General features: G+C 42.9%; 1 protein-coding gene and 1 pseudogene across 1 annotated transcript; one reads left to right on the plus strand and one right to left on the minus strand.

Annotated features, from left to right (window-relative positions):
* Positions 1 to 5,144: 5,144 nt before the first annotated feature.
* On the minus strand, positions 5,145 to 18,315 carry LOC130025190 (tripartite motif-containing protein 5-like). Its single transcript, XM_056116138.1, has 8 exons — positions 17,899 to 18,315; positions 17,086 to 17,181; positions 15,954 to 16,184; positions 12,926 to 12,948; positions 10,889 to 10,989; positions 10,221 to 10,290; positions 5,672 to 5,698; positions 5,145 to 5,427 (listed from the first exon to the last, which is right to left on the minus strand). The coding sequence occupies exons 1-8, from the start codon at positions 18,313 to 18,315 to the stop codon at positions 5,403 to 5,405; spliced, it is 990 nt and encodes a 329-aa protein (XP_055972113.1). The 3' UTR covers positions 5,145 to 5,402.
* Positions 6,774 to 7,617, plus strand: LOC130025373 (protein sprouty homolog 4-like; annotated as a pseudogene).
* Positions 18,316 to 19,136: the final 821 nt, after the last annotated feature.

The following is a 19,136-nucleotide window of genomic DNA, read 5'->3' on the forward strand; positions in this document are numbered from 1 at the left end:
CTCTCATTTGAGTTTTTACATTATTAGCACATTAAAAAAAAAAGGCATGACAACTAGTAAGAATCAGTCATGTAATAAATTATGTTGATGAGGATGATGCTTTCAGTAGTCATGAACAGAATATATAAGAGGATTTCTGATTCAGAAATAGAATTTAATAATTACTGTAAATATTAAATAGTAGTAAGAGGAAATGTCTGAATTTGTGACTTTTACTGAACAGCAGGTGATTATATGTTGTAACTGTACCTCACAGTGATTCACTATTAAAAAATTATATTTACATATATTTATTTTGTTCACCATGAGAAATTAAAAGATGAAAAATCATACTGGATTATGGTTAGCATGACAAGTGACATACTGAACACAGTTGTTCAATTTTGACAATAATGCATCAAATAAATTTCTGGGGTTTTGTTTTTGGCAAATGAATTTCTTGGTCTAAGAAGAATTCCAAAGAATCGATTCTGTGATACACACATATGCAATTAGACATATAACTATGCACACACACATGCACGCACATTTGTTTATCCAGAGCAATCTAAGGTAGTCGATAGCAGCACAAATCTTTCTGGAATGTAAAACTAGGCTTTGGGTAAAAGTAACCCTAGAACCCTGAAGGTAAAGAGCAGTTTTGTGAGACAGTGATACAGGTGATATGTTCCAATAAGTGTGGAAATTTTATCATTTATTTCACATTCAAGTGATTTTTTTGGTACATAACAATTATTCTGTCTTAATACCAGCAAGTGTGATGCACTTTTCCTAATAGTATTATTTTAAGAAAATAAACAACGTATTATTAAACAACGTATTATTCAAGATTACACTGCTAGTATGTGGAAAGCGGATATTTGAGTTCAGACACACTAGACAAAAAAGACTTCCCTCTAGTACAGAATACTTAGTATAGTTTTTCTAAAACTAATAAATGACTTTCCTCTCGGAAAGACTGGAAGCTTCCAAGAATATTCCGCCCACATGGAAGAGCCTGGCAAGCTATCCGTTCTGTATTCGATATGCCAAAACCAGTAACTACAACTGGTCTCATTCACCTGACCCTGAAGGCTTCACCGACATGGCAGCACTGAGAAGGATGAGAAAGGAGGCCAACAAAATCTCAAGGCCGAACTAGGCTGCCACAACGAAGGAAGACAAAAATGATCGTCTGTACTTTCAATGCACGTACGCTAGCATCAGATGCATCCATCGAGGACCTGATGGTACAAACGCGCATGATCAAGTACGACATTATTGGTCTGACCGAGACAAGAAGGCACGAATCTCACCATGCCGTTTTCGACACTGGAGAATTGTTCCTCGGAACATGCGATAAAAGAGGTGTTGGAGGCGTCGGTGTCCTTGTCAACACAAACTTGGCCAAGAGCATTGATTCATTCGAATGCCTAACAACCCGAATCGGACGTTTACATTTGAATAGATGTGGCTCACTGTCTGCAGTTTCTATCTTCGTTGTCTACGCACCAACATCTCGTTATGAAGAAAGAGAAATCGAGAAGTTCTACATGAAGCTGGAGAAGTTCTATAAAGAAGACCACACCTTCTACAAGATCTTCGTGGGTGATTTTAATGCCAAGATAGGAACGAGAAGATCAGCTGAAGAACTTCACATCGGGACCCATGGCCTAGAATGGAACAAACAGGGTGAGAGACTGTCTGAGTTCATCATGTCGACCAAGAGCATCCATGGTAACTCACAGTTCCAGAAGGCAGAATCTAAACGTTGGACATGGGAGTCTACCGGTGGACGATTCCACAACGAAATAGACCACATCATATTCAATCGAAGGTTTTGCCTGACCGATGTCGCTGTTGTCCCAAAATTTCGAACGGGATCGGACCACCGTCTCCTTCGTGCAAAATTCTACTTTAAAGAGCAGGGAGAAAGGGCTGCAAAGTTCAAAAAGAGAACTCCCAGAACGACCATCAACTGGGAACTCTTTGGCACTATTGCAGCAACATGGGAAGATGCCATTGTTGACAACATTGACGAGGAATACGACTGGTTCAGCACCTCCATGAATGTGCGAGGAATGCCAAGAGAGAGATAGCCACAAAAAAAAAAGCCTGTCTTCGAAAATTCTTGAGCTAATTCGCCAGCGTGGTTTGGTGCATGCCTCAGGCAACCGCAAGCTAACGTCCGAGCTCGCGAAGCAGTGCAGAGATGCGATCAAGGAATACCTCAAAGAGAGAAGAGCAGAAGTACTGGTAGATGCGGCAGAAGCCGGGAAAAGTATTCGTAAGGCCCGCCTGTCCTTCGCCAACTATAAGACCAAGATGACTGCCCTCCGACGTCCTGATGGATCCATCACATCCTCCAGAACGGCAATGGAGAAGATTATCCACGACTTCTACTCAAATCTCTTCGATAGCCATGTCCACTTGCCGACATACCAAATTCCACAGGATGGATATGTCGTTCCCAACATTCTCCCTTCCGAAATCCGACACGCCATTTCTTCGGTAAAGAAACAAACAGCACCCAGCCCAGACAAGGTCAGACCTGAACACCTGAAGAACCTGCCATCAGTACTCATCAATACACTGGCTCGGCTCTTCACTCGCTACCTGTCTGAATGCAAGGTTCCGTCCCAATGGAAAACCAGCAGGACCATACTACTGTTCAAGAAGGGAGACATCCACGACATTGGCAACTATCGCCCTATCTGCCTATTGTCGATGGAAAACCAGCAAGACCGTACTACTGTTCAAGGGAGACATCCATGAAATTGGCAACTATCGCCCTATCTGCCTATTGTCTATCATCTACAAGTTGTTCACTCGAGTCATCCTAAATAGGATTGGCAGAACACTAGATGAAGGACAACCATGCGAGCAAGCCGGGTTCCGCAAAGGATTCAGCACCATCGACCATATCCACACAATAACCAAACTCATTGAGGTTTCTCGGGAGTTCAAGATGCTGCTCTGTTTAATGTTCATTGATTTAAAGAAGGCCTTTGATTCTGTTGAGACGGAAACGGTCATTGAAGCCCTAGTCAATCAGGGCATTCAAGCCCAATACATCAAGATCCTCCGTGAGCTGTATTGCGGATTCACTACCAGGATCTCACCATTCTACAAAGAAGTGATCGTTGATGTCAAGAGAGGGGTTCGGCAGGGTGATACCATTTCCCCGAAACTCTTCAGTGCCACCCTCGAGAACATCATGCGACGACTGGAATGGGAAGGAATGGGAGTGAAGATAGATGGTTGGCAATTACACCACCTCTGCTTTGCTGATGACATTGTTTTAATAACACAAACATCAGCCAAGCGGCACAAATGCTGGCTGACTTTGACTGTGAGTGTGGAAAGGAAGGACTACAGCTGAATGTTACGAAGACAATGTTTATGAGAAACAGCCTCGTTCCTGATGCCCCATTCGCTCTCAACGGAACGACCATCTCCGAATGCAACAGCTATGTGTACCCAGGTCGAGAAGTCAACAATGACAAATGACCTGGCACCCAAGCTGCGCAGGAGGAAGAGAGCGGCTTGGAACGCCTTCAAGAACGTCAAAGAAATAGCTAAGAGGATGAAGAACCTCCGGCTCTGGGCACATCTCTTTGATTCCACTGTTCTTCCTGCATTAACATATGCCTCAGAGACCTGGGCCCTACACAAACAGGATGAGAACGCTATTCAGGTCTCCCAAAGAAGAATAGAAAGAACTATGCTTGGAATATCACATTTCACTCAAATGAGAGAAAGAATCCGGAGTTCCAACATCCGTCAACGATCAATAATTAGGGACGCTGTCTCATTTGCCAAGGTGTCAAAAATCAGATGGGCTGGTCACGTAATGAGATCTAAAGACGACCGCTGGACTAGCTTGTTACTGACTAGATTCCACGGGATGTCAAAAGACCGCGTGGCTGCCCACCTACCAGATGGTCAGACTTCTTCGTGAAGATTATGAACGATCGATTTGAGGCTTTTCATGTTCCCAGAGTGAACAGATGCCATTGGGCTACACTAGCACGCGTCAGGGACAAATGGAGACTTTACTGGCACCCGCTCGAGCAAATCGACGATTAATGGGAAGTTAAGTGATTAATAAATGACAGTCTTTCTGAATAACTACAATACCACTAAGGACTATGTACTTACTATACCATCAGTGGAAAACTTGATTCCCATACATAAATTAATAAAAAAAAAAGTGTTAAAGGTATCCCAGTATCTCTTCATGTTTTGTCAATGGCAGAGAAAACAAAAATTGCAAGCTTTTATCAGGGCAGTGATATTTCTTCAATGCTTCAATAGTGGTCTTCTTTATTTTATTTTTAGTGTTGAGGGAAGAAGGCGGAGTGGGGCCTCATTTTCTATTGCAAGCAGTGAAAATGATGGAATAAAGATTTCTCCTAATGTAAACATAGTAAAACCATGGAACATGGAAAAGTAAACACTTGATTAATGAATCACAAATGTTTAAATAAAAAAATTACAGGTCAGAGCACCCACACATTTTGTGAACTCACAGTAAACACTTTATTAATAACATGTTCAAATGAAAAAAAAATTACAGGATAGAAAAAGATGAAAGAACAGTATGGGTTAAGTTCAATTGGAGCCAGAGATGTAGTACAGGACACTTAGGGTGCTTGCCTTGCACGTGGCTGACCTGAGGGTCCCCTGATACAGGAGTAATTCCTGAGTGCAGAGTTATGAGTAACCACTGAATATTACTGGGTGCAGTTACTCTTTCCCCGCCCCCAAAGCAAATAGTGCCACAATGAAAATGTGAGGGTGTGTGGTGGTTAAAGAAGTTGGTGAACACAAAGTTATTGGGCAAGAACAGTTCATAAGATTAAAATATTGGAATAATTTTTCAGTATAGGAACACAAAGAGAATTTATATATGAGAAACCCATGGTTTGTGACATTGTAAAATGAGACTGTGCATGTCTCATAGTCAACAAAAACCCCAACACGACAGGAAGGAACAGTCATGGAAAGAGTCAAATCACTAGAATTGGAGGCAGAAGTATTCACAAAAACTTTATACTCAGAATGATTCTGTAACCCATAACCCAGTAGCCAAATTGAGCAAATATATATATTGCTGTTTAATAGGTACAGAGTGGGGTGGGGGTTGCAGGTTGCACACACTTGGAATGCTAAGGACCCCACAGATCCAAAGATAGAGTAATAATTATTTTGTTGATTGAATTGAGAGGATCTAACTAATATGATTTGACTTACACCCACAGTCCATTCATGTCTGTATGACACATCTACCTCCCAGTAACACTTTCCTGATTTGGTAACTTCAGAGCCCAGAACATAATTATCACGAGCACCTGTTGAAAAATTCAGCTGTGAACTCCTATTTGGTACACATCTCACTTGTCTTCCATCCCTGGTTATTGTCATGAACTTTCAGAGTCATCAAAACTGTAAAAAAATTAGTACATTGTGTTAGGAAAATGCTTTTATATAATATTCTAAGAGATCTTGAGAATTATTTAAGTGGGAACTAGGACAAATATTACTTTGTTCTTGAGAATAACAATGTAAAAACAATAATATATGCATTTTTGAAGGGGAAATGAGTCTTAAAACATGAGATTTACAAGAAAATTAAAAATTCTTAAGTACTATGAGAACAGAATTTAATGATAGTATGCTTTTTCCTTACCCCAGTAGCATTGCACATCTTTCAGTTCTGAAATGGAAAAACAGTGTTAAATATAAGAAAAGGAGTCAGAACTCAAATTTACTTCCTCTGTATAGTTTGGATTGTAGAGAGGTACTGAACTGGTACATGAAGATAGAATCCAACACTTGACCACATCCCATTAAATAAAGGTATCTATCAGTAAATTTTCAAAAATTTTTATTAAATCACGGTGAGTTGATCTCAAAGTCTTTCAAGATGGGTTTCAGTCATGTAATGTTCTATCACCTATCTCTTCACTAATGTACATTTTCCACCACCAATTTTCCCAATTTTCCTGCTTCTAAACCCACTCTCAGTCTACCTATACGGTAGACTCTTCTGCCTCAACCCCTAGTCTCTCTGTCTCTGTGTGTCTGCCTCTTTTGTCTTTCTCTCTCTGGGCATTATGGTTTGTGCTACAGGTACACAAACCCTGTAATCTATATGATAACCCTGATACAGGGTTATCACATAAACACTACTTTCAGCACTCAATTCTCATCCAGAGTGATTATTTCCAACTGTCATTGTCATAGTTTTCCCTTCTCCATCCTATCTGCCCTCTCCCCCCCTTCTTCCCATTTCTGAGAAGCTTTCAACCGTGGACCAGACCTCCTGGTCCTCATTTATCCTGTCTTTGGTGGCTGTGTAGTATTCCATTATGTAGATGTATCATAGTTTCTTATTTCAATAGTCTGTTCTCAGACACTTGGGTTGTTTCCAGATTCTGGCTATTGCGAATAGTGCTGCAATATGCATAGAAGTGCAGATGGCACTTCTATAGTATGTTTTTGGGCTTCTAGGATAAATTCCAAAAGTTGTATTGCTGCGTCATATGCAAGTTCAATTTCTAGTTTCTTAAGGAATGCCCATATTGTTTTCCCTAAAGGCTGGGCCAGTTGACATTACCTTTATTCCTACATCAACACTGATTGTTCTTATTCTTTTTGACATGTGCCAGACACTATGGTGTGAGATATCTCACTGTTATTTTGATTTGCATCTCCCTGATGACTAGTGTCTGTTGGGGAACAGTTTTTCCCCAGCGTTCACCAACACGTTGAGCACCGGGTCCAGGCAGATGTGTGGCAGGTGCAGAGACACCCTCTGGGTGGCCAGCCGGCTCCAGCACCCCAACCATCCCCCTCATGGACCTGATGAAGATCAGCCACGTAGAAACGACTACAAAAGACAACCTAGGCATGACACCTCGCCCCCCCCTAAGCTGACATGGGGTGGGTCCTCCCAAGATGGCCCTGACGCCCACCAGCTGTGACAGAGGACATCACACACTGACTGGATCTCCTTCAGCATCTGCCCCAGTTCTGTGAGCAGCAGCAGCTCCGATCAGCGGCTCCTGGACCACACAATGCTGCCTCCGTGGCCAACCAGACACCTCCCAGGGTCCTGAGCCTTCAAGCCCAAGGCTGTGCATCACCAAGCCGCTGGACCTCAAGGAACACCCCAGCCCTGCCCCCTGAGCTGGACAAGCACTTCTTGCTGTGAGAGGCCTGCGAGAAGTCTTAAGTACAAGGAGTGCGCATCTCTCTGGATGTTGCCCTCCTGCTGGGTCTGCAACCAGAAGCACCTGTGCTCTGCACAGACCCTGGTCAACTATGGCATGTGCATGTGCCTGCTGCAGGGCATCTTCCACCACTGCACCGAAGACGATGAGGGCTCCTGCGCTCACCACCCCTGCTTCTGCTCCTGCTCCCACTCAAACTGCTTGGGTCCTGATCCTTCATGGGCGCTCTCTCCCTCATCCTACCCTGTCTGCTCTGCTACCTTCCTGCTGCAGGCTGTGTGAAGCTGGCCCAGTGCAGCTATGACCCTCTGCGCTGCCCTACCTACTGCTACAAACATAAGAACAGTGTCATCTGCAAAGCAGCGTGGGCAGAGCCAAGGCTGCCAACAAGCCATTCTGACACTTGATGTGGCCGCACCCCACGCACTCTCTCCAGACACGTGCCTCCGTTCTTACACCCGGAGAAGACCCACTGCCAGGACAGAGGGGTGAAACGGGCCCCCTGACCTCCCCACCCCAATGGCTTCCTCAGCCACAGGACCTGCCACCACTGGCACCAAATCTGTTTCCCCAAAGAATGAAGAAGCAGCGTCTCACTTTGGGGTGCGTCTTTTGCTTTTGCTGCTTTTTTCTTCCTTCCCCAGCGCCCTGGAACTTTGTCAGACAGTGGCAGAGGGGTGCGGGGGCCGGAACACAGATGTGCACGTATCCCGGAGCTGCTTGAATGCCTTCCAGGCTTTCCTCCCTCTCCTCCTCCCCTTCTCTTTGGCCACCTGTGAGAAATCCATAACTGACTGTCCCTAGAGAACTTTCGAGAAGACTCCTCTATACCCTCCTTCTTTATCCCTCCTCCACTTCGTTCCTCAGTGTGGGGGAAGCGGGGTTCGGGCTGTCCCTGGTGTAATTAGGAGCTCCTTGAGAACATAGGAAGTGCAGGGGAACTCAGCTGCTCAACACGCTTTGCCTACACCCAGCCATGGACAGCACATTTTCCCCTTCCTGCTTCATCGCTAACTTGAGGGGAGGAGGAAAGATAGGGGGGAGACTACACACTGCCCTTCATCCCACTGAGTTACAGACTCACCTGTCCACTCCATGTCCCATGTTGACTCTAACCAAATCCTTTCCAGAAACACATATGGGTAGAGATGCCCGGGGCAGCCAGTTTGAGTCCAAATATCATTTTGCCAAGGAGTCTGAGGCTATGGTTTCAGAAACCAGTCACTATTTTTTGTTTGTTCGTTTTCCTTTTTGGGTCACACCCAGAGATGCACAGGAGTTACTCCTGGCTCATGCACTCAGGAATTACTCCTGCCAGTGCTCGGGAGACCATATGGGATGCTGGGAATCGAACCCGGGTCGGCCGCGTGCAAGGCAAACGCCCTACCCACTGTGCTATCACTCCAGCCCCAAGTGTTTTTTTTTTTTAAAGAATAAAGTAAAAAAGAATAACAAAAAACACTTGCTTCCTCATAAAGTAACAAAATAAAAGACTAACACCCAAGAATAGCCGAGATAAGGACCAGGAGGTTTACTCCATGGCTTGGAGGCCAGTAACACATGCTAAGGGAGAAGTCAGCTCAGATAGAGAAGGGAGCACCAAATAAAGGGTATTGGGGGGATCCTCCCAGGATGGGAGAAGCATGCTGAAAGTAGACTATAGACCAAACATGATTGCCACTCAATGCCTCTTTTGAAAACCACAGCACCCAAAAGGAGAGAACAAGGGGGAATGCCCTGCCACAGAGGCAGGGTGAGGTGGGGGGCGGGGGGTGGGAGGAATACTGGGATCAGTGGTGGTGGAGAATAGGCACTGGTGGAGGGTAGGGGTATTCAATCATTGTGTAACTGAAACCCGAGCACAAAAATTTGTAAATCTACAACTGTACCTCATGGTGTTTCACTAATAAGAATCTAAATAAAAAATAAATAAAATTTTAAAAAATGTTTTATCACTAATAAAAATTAAAAAACAAACAAAAAAACAAACAGTTGCTTCCTTGTGGGCCACCCTCGCAAAGGGCTTCTTTTAAAAATCTGGTGGTGAACATTGTGCCTCCAGGCACCACCTTAGCACACCAACAGCCCTGGTCCCGAGACACAGCAACGATTCCCAGAAGACACCACAGAGCCAGAGATCTCTCTGGGCACCACACTGTGTCAATTTTACTGGGGTACCCCAGATGGAGTAGGTGCTATCTCCCTGCCTACTCCCAGATGCAATCCCAGCAACCAAGACCTTCCGCAGCCAAGGTCCAGGTATGCGGGTTCCAGGACTAAATCTCCATGCCACATGGTGGCAGATGCGCCAGGCTGTCCCTCCCAGGCTACCTGCCCGCTCACCGGCCTGACTGTCACATCCACAATATGCTTCCGGGTGCCACCTTAGTGCCCCAACAGCCCTGGTCCGGAGACACCCAACTGAATCCCAAAATGCATTAGTGCCCTACAAAATATCTCTGGAACCCATCCATTTACAATCTAGGATTCCAGAAGTGCTTGTCCGTGGCACCCAAGATTTTCAAAATGAGCAAGGGACAATGAAGGATCTAGCATCTGGCCCTGGCAGGCAGACTTGAATGATGGTGGGAAAATTCAATCAAAACATAATGCCCAAAAGTAGAGAGAGAGAGAGAGAGAGAGAGAGAGAGAGAGAGAGAGAGAGAGTATTGGGGAAATTGCCTGCTGTGGAGGCAGGGTGAGGACTGGGATGGGGGTGAGGGAAGTACACTGGGTAGAAAGTGCACTGGTGGAGGGATGGGTGTTCGATCATTGAATGGCTGGATCTCGAACATGAAAGCTTTGTAACTGTATCTCACAGGGACTAAAAAAAAAAAAAGTAACCTAGAGTTCATGCCCAATTTAATCAGCATAATCGAGACTGAATAAAAAGCAGTACTCCTACATTAAAATAATAAGAATCTGGGGGTGGGGATGCAATCCACAGGAAACACACATCTCCCTCCCCATCATTAACATTTTCATAGCAGAGACAGCACCTACCTTCTCTTGGCAGAATGAGGGTAGCGTCTAGCGGGGGTCTTCTCTCCTAACTGGCTTGTCCTCATAGGCCCTGTATGTATAATGACATGTCAGTTACCTTTCATGTACTGGGGGGGGGGGGGGGGTCCAGGTGTTTATTGGGGTTGAGCCAAATCTCTCTCAAGGTGCTAAAGGACTCGGAGAGGGCAGTATCCATGGGTAGGTACTTGTTGCATGGGAAAAGTTGCAGTGTTCTCAGCTTACAAGAAGGTCCAGTCACATAAAGTTCAGCATCATTTGCCTATCAGCAATCCTACTCTGCTTTTCCCTGGTCCAATCCCAATCAAGGCTAGTTGCTGCAATTAGGATGACTTGCTAAGCATATCTGACACTTTGTGTCTTGGGCTCATCTGACTAGGAGGTCGAGTGAGGGTCAAGGCCAAACACCCGGTTCTCGCTGACACCCTGTTCTTGACAACTTTGTCCAGATACTATCTGTTGTGAGGCTTCACTTCTGGGCTGCAATGCAAAGTTGGGTCTTATCTGCTCCAGTGCCATTACCATGCTCTACAAGCATCCACGTCCCTCTTGTCTCCTCTGTTCTCAACTGGAAATTTAATCTACTTCCCCATTTAGTACATACCATCACAAATCCCACACTCTTAATACTACTTAATACTACTCCTTACCATCAAATGCTTTCAGTATCCCACGCAGATCAGTAGCTCTAAATACTTTGCGATTTTTCCGGGAAACAGTTTTTGGCTTTGTCAGAGTCAAGTTCTCACTCCTAAGGATGACAAAAACTAATGAGACGTCTGATACACTTTCCCTTCAAAACCACTGTCTTGATCTATTCACCCCAATGATGCACTTAAACTCAGCTCCTGGAGACTACGGCAGATATCGGAGTCCAGACCGCAAAGATTGAAAAACTAAGATCATTTCTAATTAGCTTCCCCTGTTACCTTCTGCGTGAACCTTTAAAGACATCTCAGAAGAAAACCCTTCCAGAACAAATTAATTTTTTCTTCTCCATTTTCTAGAATTCATATTATATAATGAATCTAGCAATCCAAAAGAAAAATTGTGTGGAAAAGTCTCTGCTGGACATGGCGTTCAGAGTAGTGACAGAGAGTGAGGTGATGAAACCGGGCTCCAGGTCTGCAGCACATGAAGTGTGAGGATACAGTTTGGAAAGGATCAATATCTTCAAAATCAGTTCCCTGGGAAGGAAACTCTCAGAAGAATGAGTTAAGAGTTTAGCTTCTCTGAAATCAGCTATAAATACTTAAAGTATAATGTTATTATAAGCTCACGTAGCTGAGCAATCTGAAGCAGCCAGCTTGGAATGCCAATCTGGAGTGAGCCCTTCCTTTGTATTTACATAGATATAAAGTATGTGACCGTGATGGATACTTCTTTGCTGCAGAGATTATAAATTTCTTGGTAAGCAGAACCATAAGAGAAAACTTACTCTCTTCCATCCTCAGGGAAGAAATGAAAATATGAGAGAATTGGATCCAACAAATAGTGTGTGGGAAAGGGGGGAATGGAGGAGGGGAAAGTGGAGCAGAGTGATAGTACAGTGTTTGTCTTGCATGTGGCAGACCCAGGTACCCCATGATTCCGAGTCTGCTAGGAGTGACCCACGAGCTCAGCCAAAATGAAGCCCTAAGTTCTGCCATGTGTCCAGAACCCTTCACCCAACCCCTACCTCCAAAATTATGGGAGAGAAAATCCAGGGGGTAAAGTGCTTGCCTTCTTGCTGCCACCCCAAGTTTGATCCAAACTGCTGCATTTGGTACTGAGGACTGCAAAGGGTGAGTTCTGAGCACAGAGTCAGGGAGTTCAGGACACCACTCAGTGTGGTCCCCAATAAACAAAAGCAAAATAAATTATAAGAGAATGAGAACACGTGGAAATGAAAGTAGAGAAGACAGAAATGGAATGATCTACCTCTGTTACAGACATAAGAGTGTTATAGAGGCAGTTGAGGGGGTTGGACTTATAATAAAGCAAATAGGCATTTGGCTTGCATGAGCCCGACCTGGGTTCTATCCCTGGCTCCCATACTGTCCCCCTAGCACTGTCAGGATTTCTGTTGCAAAACCAGGAATACTTTTTTTTTTTTTAAAAGGGGCAGTTTTTGCTAAATATTCTAAATATTTTTAGGGCGTTCGCCTTACAAGCGGCCAACATGGCCGACCCGAGTTCGATTCCTCTGCCCCTCTCAGAGAGCCCGGCAAGCTACCGAGAGTATTCGATATGCCAGACACAGTAACAACAAAGTCTCCAATGGAGACATTACTGGGCCCGCTCGAGCAAATCGACAATCAATGGGAGGGCCTTTACCTTTACCTGCCTTTATTCTAAATATTTAATTTTGGATATTTATTAAATAAAGCAAACATTTCCCTACCTTAAATCAAGTTTCTGAGTTAATTATAGACACAGGGTAAAATTAAGCCATCAAAAACACTCTGAGGTCACATCTCTAAGTGTCACTCATCCAAACTCTGTAACATCCTATCACCCAAATTCTTTACCAGACAAGTCCATTCTCAATACTTAAGAGATCATACAAGCCAAGATTTGGGAATAGAAATTTGATATAAAACTATGGAGATTTATATATTTTAGTCTTATTCATCACCTGATGACTGTAATGATATTAAACTTCTTTTGATTGCACAAAAGGACCATTTCTGATCTTCCATGCATACCTTTTGAGAACATCATTCACATTCTAGGGAGGAAAGAGAAAATATGAGTCTAGAAATAATAAACACACTCCACTTACAGGGCTTCATCACATTCTCACATACTGCTTCATGAAGTAGAACAGATCCAGAGACCTCATTCTTAGTTCGTGAAGGAAACAAAATATTAGCAGAATTATGGGGGAGGAGGGGAAGACTTCCTTACAGAATTCAAACAAAAAATTCTGAGGCTGCATAGTATTGGCTTTTGTTGGGTCAAGGGTCCATATTAGGGAGCTGGAAGGATGAGCTGGAAAGACAGCAGAGCAAGTAAGGCACTTATTTTGCATGCAGTGAATCCGGGTTCCATCCAACTGCAAACATCCCTTATGGTGCCCAGAGCATTGTGAAGAGCAACTCCTGAGTGCAGAGACAGGAATGACCCCTGAGCATCACTGGGTGTGGCCCCAAAATACAAAACAAAAGAAACAAAAGGGACCATAGGGATTAGTGCTTGCTTTCCATGCAGCTGACCCATGTTTGATCTCTAACACCACATATGTGGATGGTCCCCTGAGCCCTGCCAGCAGTGATCCCTTGCAGAGATAGTGTAAATCCTGAACACTACCAGTTTTGGCCAAAAAACCAAGCAAACAATCAAAAACACAAGGTTCATATTAATAGTAGCACTTTGTGGAATTAGAGATGAAGAAGGTTTTTCTAGAATTTTTTCAATGTCAATATGAAATAGACCATGGTAAGAAATGAAATGTTATCATTAGAGAAAAACTAGGAAAAAGTTAATAACCCATATTGGAAAGGTGAAAAGTTTATATTAAAAATTAAAAATTTTAAAATTTTAAAAATTTTAAAAATTTAAAATCTAAAAATTTATTCCTGGGGCTGGAGCAATAGCACAGCGGGTAGGGTGTTTACCTTGCACACAGCCAACCCAGGTTCGATTCCCAGCATCCCATATAGTCCCCCGAGCACCGCCAGGAGTGATACCCGAGTGCATGAACCAGGAGTAACTCCTGTGCATCGCCAGGTGTGACCCCAAGAAAGGAAAAAAAAAATCTCCTTTAAAAATTTATTCCTGAAACATACGTTTAGAAGATATAGTAGTACTGTAGCACTGTCCTCCTGTTGTTCGATTTTTTGGAGTGGGCACCAGTAACATCTCCATTGTGAGACTTGTTACGGTTTTTGGCATGTAAGACACGCCACAGGGAGCTTGCCAGGCTCTGACTGCAGGTTACTCTCGGTAGCTTGCCGGGCTCTCCGAGAGGGGCAGAAGAATCAAACTCAGGTCAGCCAGGTAAGTCACATGTGAGGCAAACACCCTACCCACTTCAATATATTTAAATATAGAGCCCAGCAAGCTACCAAGAGTATGTTTTTGACATATCAAATACGCCACGGGGAGCTTGCCAGGCTTTGCCATGCGGGCAAGATACTCTCGGTAGCTTATCGGGCTGTCCGAAAGGGGCAGAGGAATCAAATCCTGGTCAGCAACGTGCAAGGCAAACGCCTTAACCGCTGAAATAAAAAGCAATCATTGACTAAGGACTACAGCTAAAACCTGCATTGCATCGGTAAATGCTGTCTTAGGAAAAAAAAGTCAAAAATGTTTTCAAAGTTTCTAATTCAGGAAATGTAAAGGAACAATAGTAGTAAATCCAATCATATATAATATACAGAAAATAATAATGGTAGTTCAAAAATGAATACCATGAACATTTTGAAAAAGCCTTAAAACAAGGTCTGTTTGGGGGCTGGAGTGATAGCACAGAGGGTAAAAGCACCACTAGGGGAATTCCTGAGGAGAGCCCGGAGGAACCCTTGAGCATCACCTGGTGTGGACCCCAAACAGCAGTAACACAACAAACACTACAACAAAAAAGGCGAATTCTTGAAAAACCAATAAAGTTGATGAAAACACTAGATAAAGAAATAGAAAAAATTAATCATACAAATAAAAATAAGAAGGTTATTATTAAAGGGTTTTCTTTCTTTTTTAGTTTTTTGTTTTTCCTTATATTTGGCCCTCACCCAGTGACACTCAGGGTTTACTCCTGGCTCTGCTAAGAATTATTCCAATGATGCACAGAGGATTGATTATATGTGGTGTTGGAGATCAGGCACAACTTAGATGAGTGAAAAGCAAGCATCACACTCAATATTGTCTCTGTGGTTCTATTAACTAAGGGTTCTATATAAATTAATGATGTAATAAGGAATTTTAAGACTAATTTTATTTCTAACATAGCTGAACAAATTTCTACAAATACTGACAAAAATAAACTCAAAAACAGTAAAAAGCATAAGCCTGATATGAGTAAAAATTATATACATATATACATTAAATATTAATAAAAGAACTCTGAGATAGCTACATGGTGAATTCTACCGAATAAGAAAAAGTAATACTGCCATTCATAAATTATTTTTAGAAAACAGGAAAAGAGGAAACAGGAAAAGAACTCTACCTGTGTGAAAAGGAAAAGACTAAATACACAAAATGTATTTGCCGATGGCAGATGCTAGAAAATTATTTGTCTGGTAATTGCTTTACACAGTGGGTAGGGCGTCTGCCTTGCACGCAAGCCAACATGGCCGACCCGAGTTCGATTCCTCCACCCCTCTCGGAGAGCCCGGCAAGCTACCGAGAGTATTCGATATGCCAGACACAGTAACAACAAAGTCTCCAATGGAGACGTTACTGGGCCCGCTCGAGCAAATCGATGATCAACGGGAGGGCCTTTACTTTACTTACTTTTACTGGTTACCAGGTGAGAAGAATCTACAGAGTGCCTCAAACACACTGGATCTGTGATCTAATTTTTGCCCTCCGGTTGGTAACTTAATACAAATGAGATTTTTCTCTTGTTACTTGGGCTTTTAACTGTTTGGATAGCCTTTGAAATAAAATCAGGGAAGTTGTATTGCATGAAAAAAGAATCTTAGTGTCAGAGCACAACAATAAAGATGGGAAAGAAAAAAAGGTTCTCATTTCAAATCTCAGGGTCTGGGGCTCCTTCCCAAGTCTTACGTGCAGCATCTCTCTTGTTGATGCCTGTAGTTTGTGCTCCAGATCCAAGATGAGACCTCGTGTGAACTCGCTCTGTTGAACCAGCTCCTTCTCGGACTCTGCCAGGTCATGGAGAATTGTTTTCTCTTCTTCCCTCAGCTTTTGCAGCTCCTTTTGTTCCTCCAAATCCATGGCATCTCGTATTTGTTTAAATGCTTTCTGGACACTTTGAATCTCATTTTCTATTTGATTCTTAAAGAATGAGAAAGAGATAAAGGAACTCAGGGTATATGGCAGAGACTGGGAGTCAGAGAAAAATAAAAAGTAAAGTAAAGGCCCTCCCGTTGATCGTCGATTTGCTCGAGCGGGCCCAGTAACGTCTCCATTGGAGACTTTGTTGTTACTGTGTTTGGCATATCGAAATCGAGAGAAAAATAACTACACTAATTAAAAGTTCTCTAAAGAAATTAGAACAACGGAAACCATTCTTGACAGGTGACTTTCCAGATTACTTCCCCATATCAGACTCAAAAGCAATGGCCTCAGATCTATAATATTGAGGCCAATCCTGAGCCAAAAAGGAGTGCCAGGATGTGACTCAGTTTTTACCTACTTAGGCTGGATAATTTATTTCCTGAAATTAATTATTTCCTTGCAAAATTTCACATAGAAGACTAAACCAGGAGCCGTTAGTGGACCATTTTCTCCAGAAATGTTGATTTGAAAAATGTAGTTGACCTGGGTTTGATCCCTAGCATCCCAATGGTCCCAGTCAGAGCGCAGTCAGGAGTGATTCCTGGTTACAGTCATTAGCAACATCTGACTATTGCTGGGTGTGGCCCAAAAATATTTAGAAAATGACAAAAATATAACAGGGACCCTAGCTATGTTCACCAGTGACTCCCTCTATAGGGATTTAGAATATAATTGTTCTATATTAATATCACCAAATAAACAGGATCACCTTCCAACCCTTACCTCTATCAGGGAAAAACTAAGAACGGATAGTCAAATTTCATTTGGGCCTATTAATAATGAAGAAAAATAAGAAAGGAACTCCGTCTTCCTAAAATTCCAGCTCTCAAATTGTCTGATTTCCTCTGAAAGTTTCTCCTCTGGCAAGAAATTCTGACACTTCAGAAAGTTTCTCTACCTGCCAAAAAGATCTGTGTTCTCTGAGAGTAGTTTCAAATTTTTCAGCTTTCTGCTGCTTCTTTCTCAGTTGCACCAGAGATGCCTGGAGCTTTTCCTGTAGAAAAGAAGTAAAAAATTGACTTAAATTTGAGATTTCTCTGCAGGGGAATATAAGATAAATGAGGAAAAAATAATACCAAGCTTCTAAGAAATTAAGGAGTTTTAGAAGCTCTAAAGAAAAGTAATTAGAACCTATGATTAAACAGAAAACTTAACATGTGAAGAAAAGTAGAAATTAGAGGCCACGATCTATCCCCAAGAAAGAAATTTCTCTCTCTCTCTCTCTCTCTCTCTTTTTTTTTTTTTTTTTTGCTTTTTTGGGTGACTCCTGGCTCTGCACTCAGGAGTACTCTTGGCGGTGCTCAGGGGACAATATGGGATGCTGGGAATTGAACCCGGGTCAGCCGTGTGCAAAGCAAGCGCCCTAGCTGCTGTGCTATCTCTCCAGCCCAAATTCTCTTTCTTAGAAGATAAACCTACTCCTGCAGTAAGGGAAAATTTACATCATAACTCACCTGTCTCCCACTTCACCTATTCAAAAAGGGGATAAGAGCTTTTCTGAAGCACCCAATGTCCCCTATCTAGCACAAGTTTCAAACTTCTGGCTAAGTCTCTATTGTAGGTTAATCTTTTTGTAACTGGAATGCACAAACATGTTCTCTAGACATCAGAAACTGAGCACAGGGGAAAAAAACTACAGGTCTCTGGGCTCTCCTGCCAAGGTAGGTAATCAGTCCCATGTTTTGTTCTGCCTCTCCATCTGGTCTAGTACCTTGCATTCTTCGGCTGCCTCCTCAATGAGGAGCGTGTGGTGACCACGGTGTTCCTGAGACCGTTCACACAGCCAGCAAATGAACATCCAGTCCTCCTTACAGAACAGCAGCAACTTTTCTCCATGGTGCGCACAGAGCTCTTTCTTCTCTTCCTCCTCTAGGCTTAAATTGACCCCTCTGAGCCTCTCTACTAAATTGGTCAGATGCCGATTAGGCCTCATGTTCCCAGGATCGTAAGTGATTCTGCATATAGGACAGCTGTTCTTCCCTGCTTGACTCGACTCCTGGCTGTTTGCAGTGATGCAAGCTTGGCAGAAGCTGTGGCCACATTCCAGGCACAATGGTTCTCTCAAGAGTTCCAGGCAAATGGGGCAGGTAACCTCTTCCTGTACGTTTCTCAGGATTTCGACAGCCATAGCTGCTGCTCCTCTGCTCATAGTTACCCTAACTTTGGAGGCTTTTTCCTGCACAGTTCCCTGCAAAATTAGAATGGGGCAGTCATAAAGGTAGGCATAAAATATTTTGATAACCAATATTATGCAGATACCAAAAACAGGCAAAAAAAACAATGAAGAGAAGAACAGAGAAAGAGAAACGAGCAACAAGCAAAAGAGCTTGACAAAATCACTTTTCATAAAAATCTCACTTAATTTCAGTTCACGTCACAAAATAAGTTGCATTCCTATCTGTAAACTTTATTTTCTTTGTTCTTACTGAACAAAAGGACACACCAAAGTTTTCTCCTATCAAGATTACATGAGAACTTGAATTTCCACTTTCTTCTCCCGTGGTCAAGTACTTCCTGAATGTTAAAAGAACCCAACCACTTCAATATGGGTTTTTATATCCATTCCTCTCCAGGCATAGGTTATTGTTGTTGTTATAAAGTGACTCATTTTTGTATTTCAGCATGTTCCTTATTTGAAAAACTACTCTAACTGATCTATACTGTAACCATTGCTGTCACTACTATACATTTGTAATGATTTTTCTAATCATTGTAATACAATGAGTCTATAATGGTAGGAGCAAATCCTTTCATCAGAAGTGTAACTACAGATGATAAGAGTGACATGTAGCAGCAGAAAAATGGGACAGACACTTGCCAACCGGGTTAAATCCCTGCCAATCCATACAGCCTACCAGCACCTCCAAATGTGATCCATGAGCCAGGAATAAGCCCTGAGCACTACAGAGTGGGGCCCCCCAGACCAACATGAAATGAAAGTGATATACT

This window comes from Sorex fumeus, unplaced genomic scaffold, assembly GCF_029834395.1.
Source record: "Sorex fumeus unplaced genomic scaffold, SorFum_2.1 ptg000030l, whole genome shotgun sequence".
NCBI classification, from domain to species: Eukaryota; Metazoa; Chordata; class Mammalia; order Eulipotyphla; family Soricidae; genus Sorex; species Sorex fumeus.

Bases quoted from the DNA above. Each gene is read 5' to 3' on its own strand.
- LOC130025190 (XM_056116138.1), bottom strand. From the start codon at position 18,315: ATGGCTGTCGAAATCCTGAGAAACGTACAGGAAGAGGTTACCTGCCCC. The intron at 17,182-17,898 runs GTACTAGACCAG...TCTTTTCTACAG, and splicing joins AGGCAGCCGAAGAATGCAAG to GAAAAGCTCCAGGCATCTCT. The intron at 10,990-12,925 runs GTATGCATGGAA...TGTCATCCTTAG, and splicing joins GTGAATGATGTTCTCAAAAG to GAGTGAGAACTTGACTCTGA.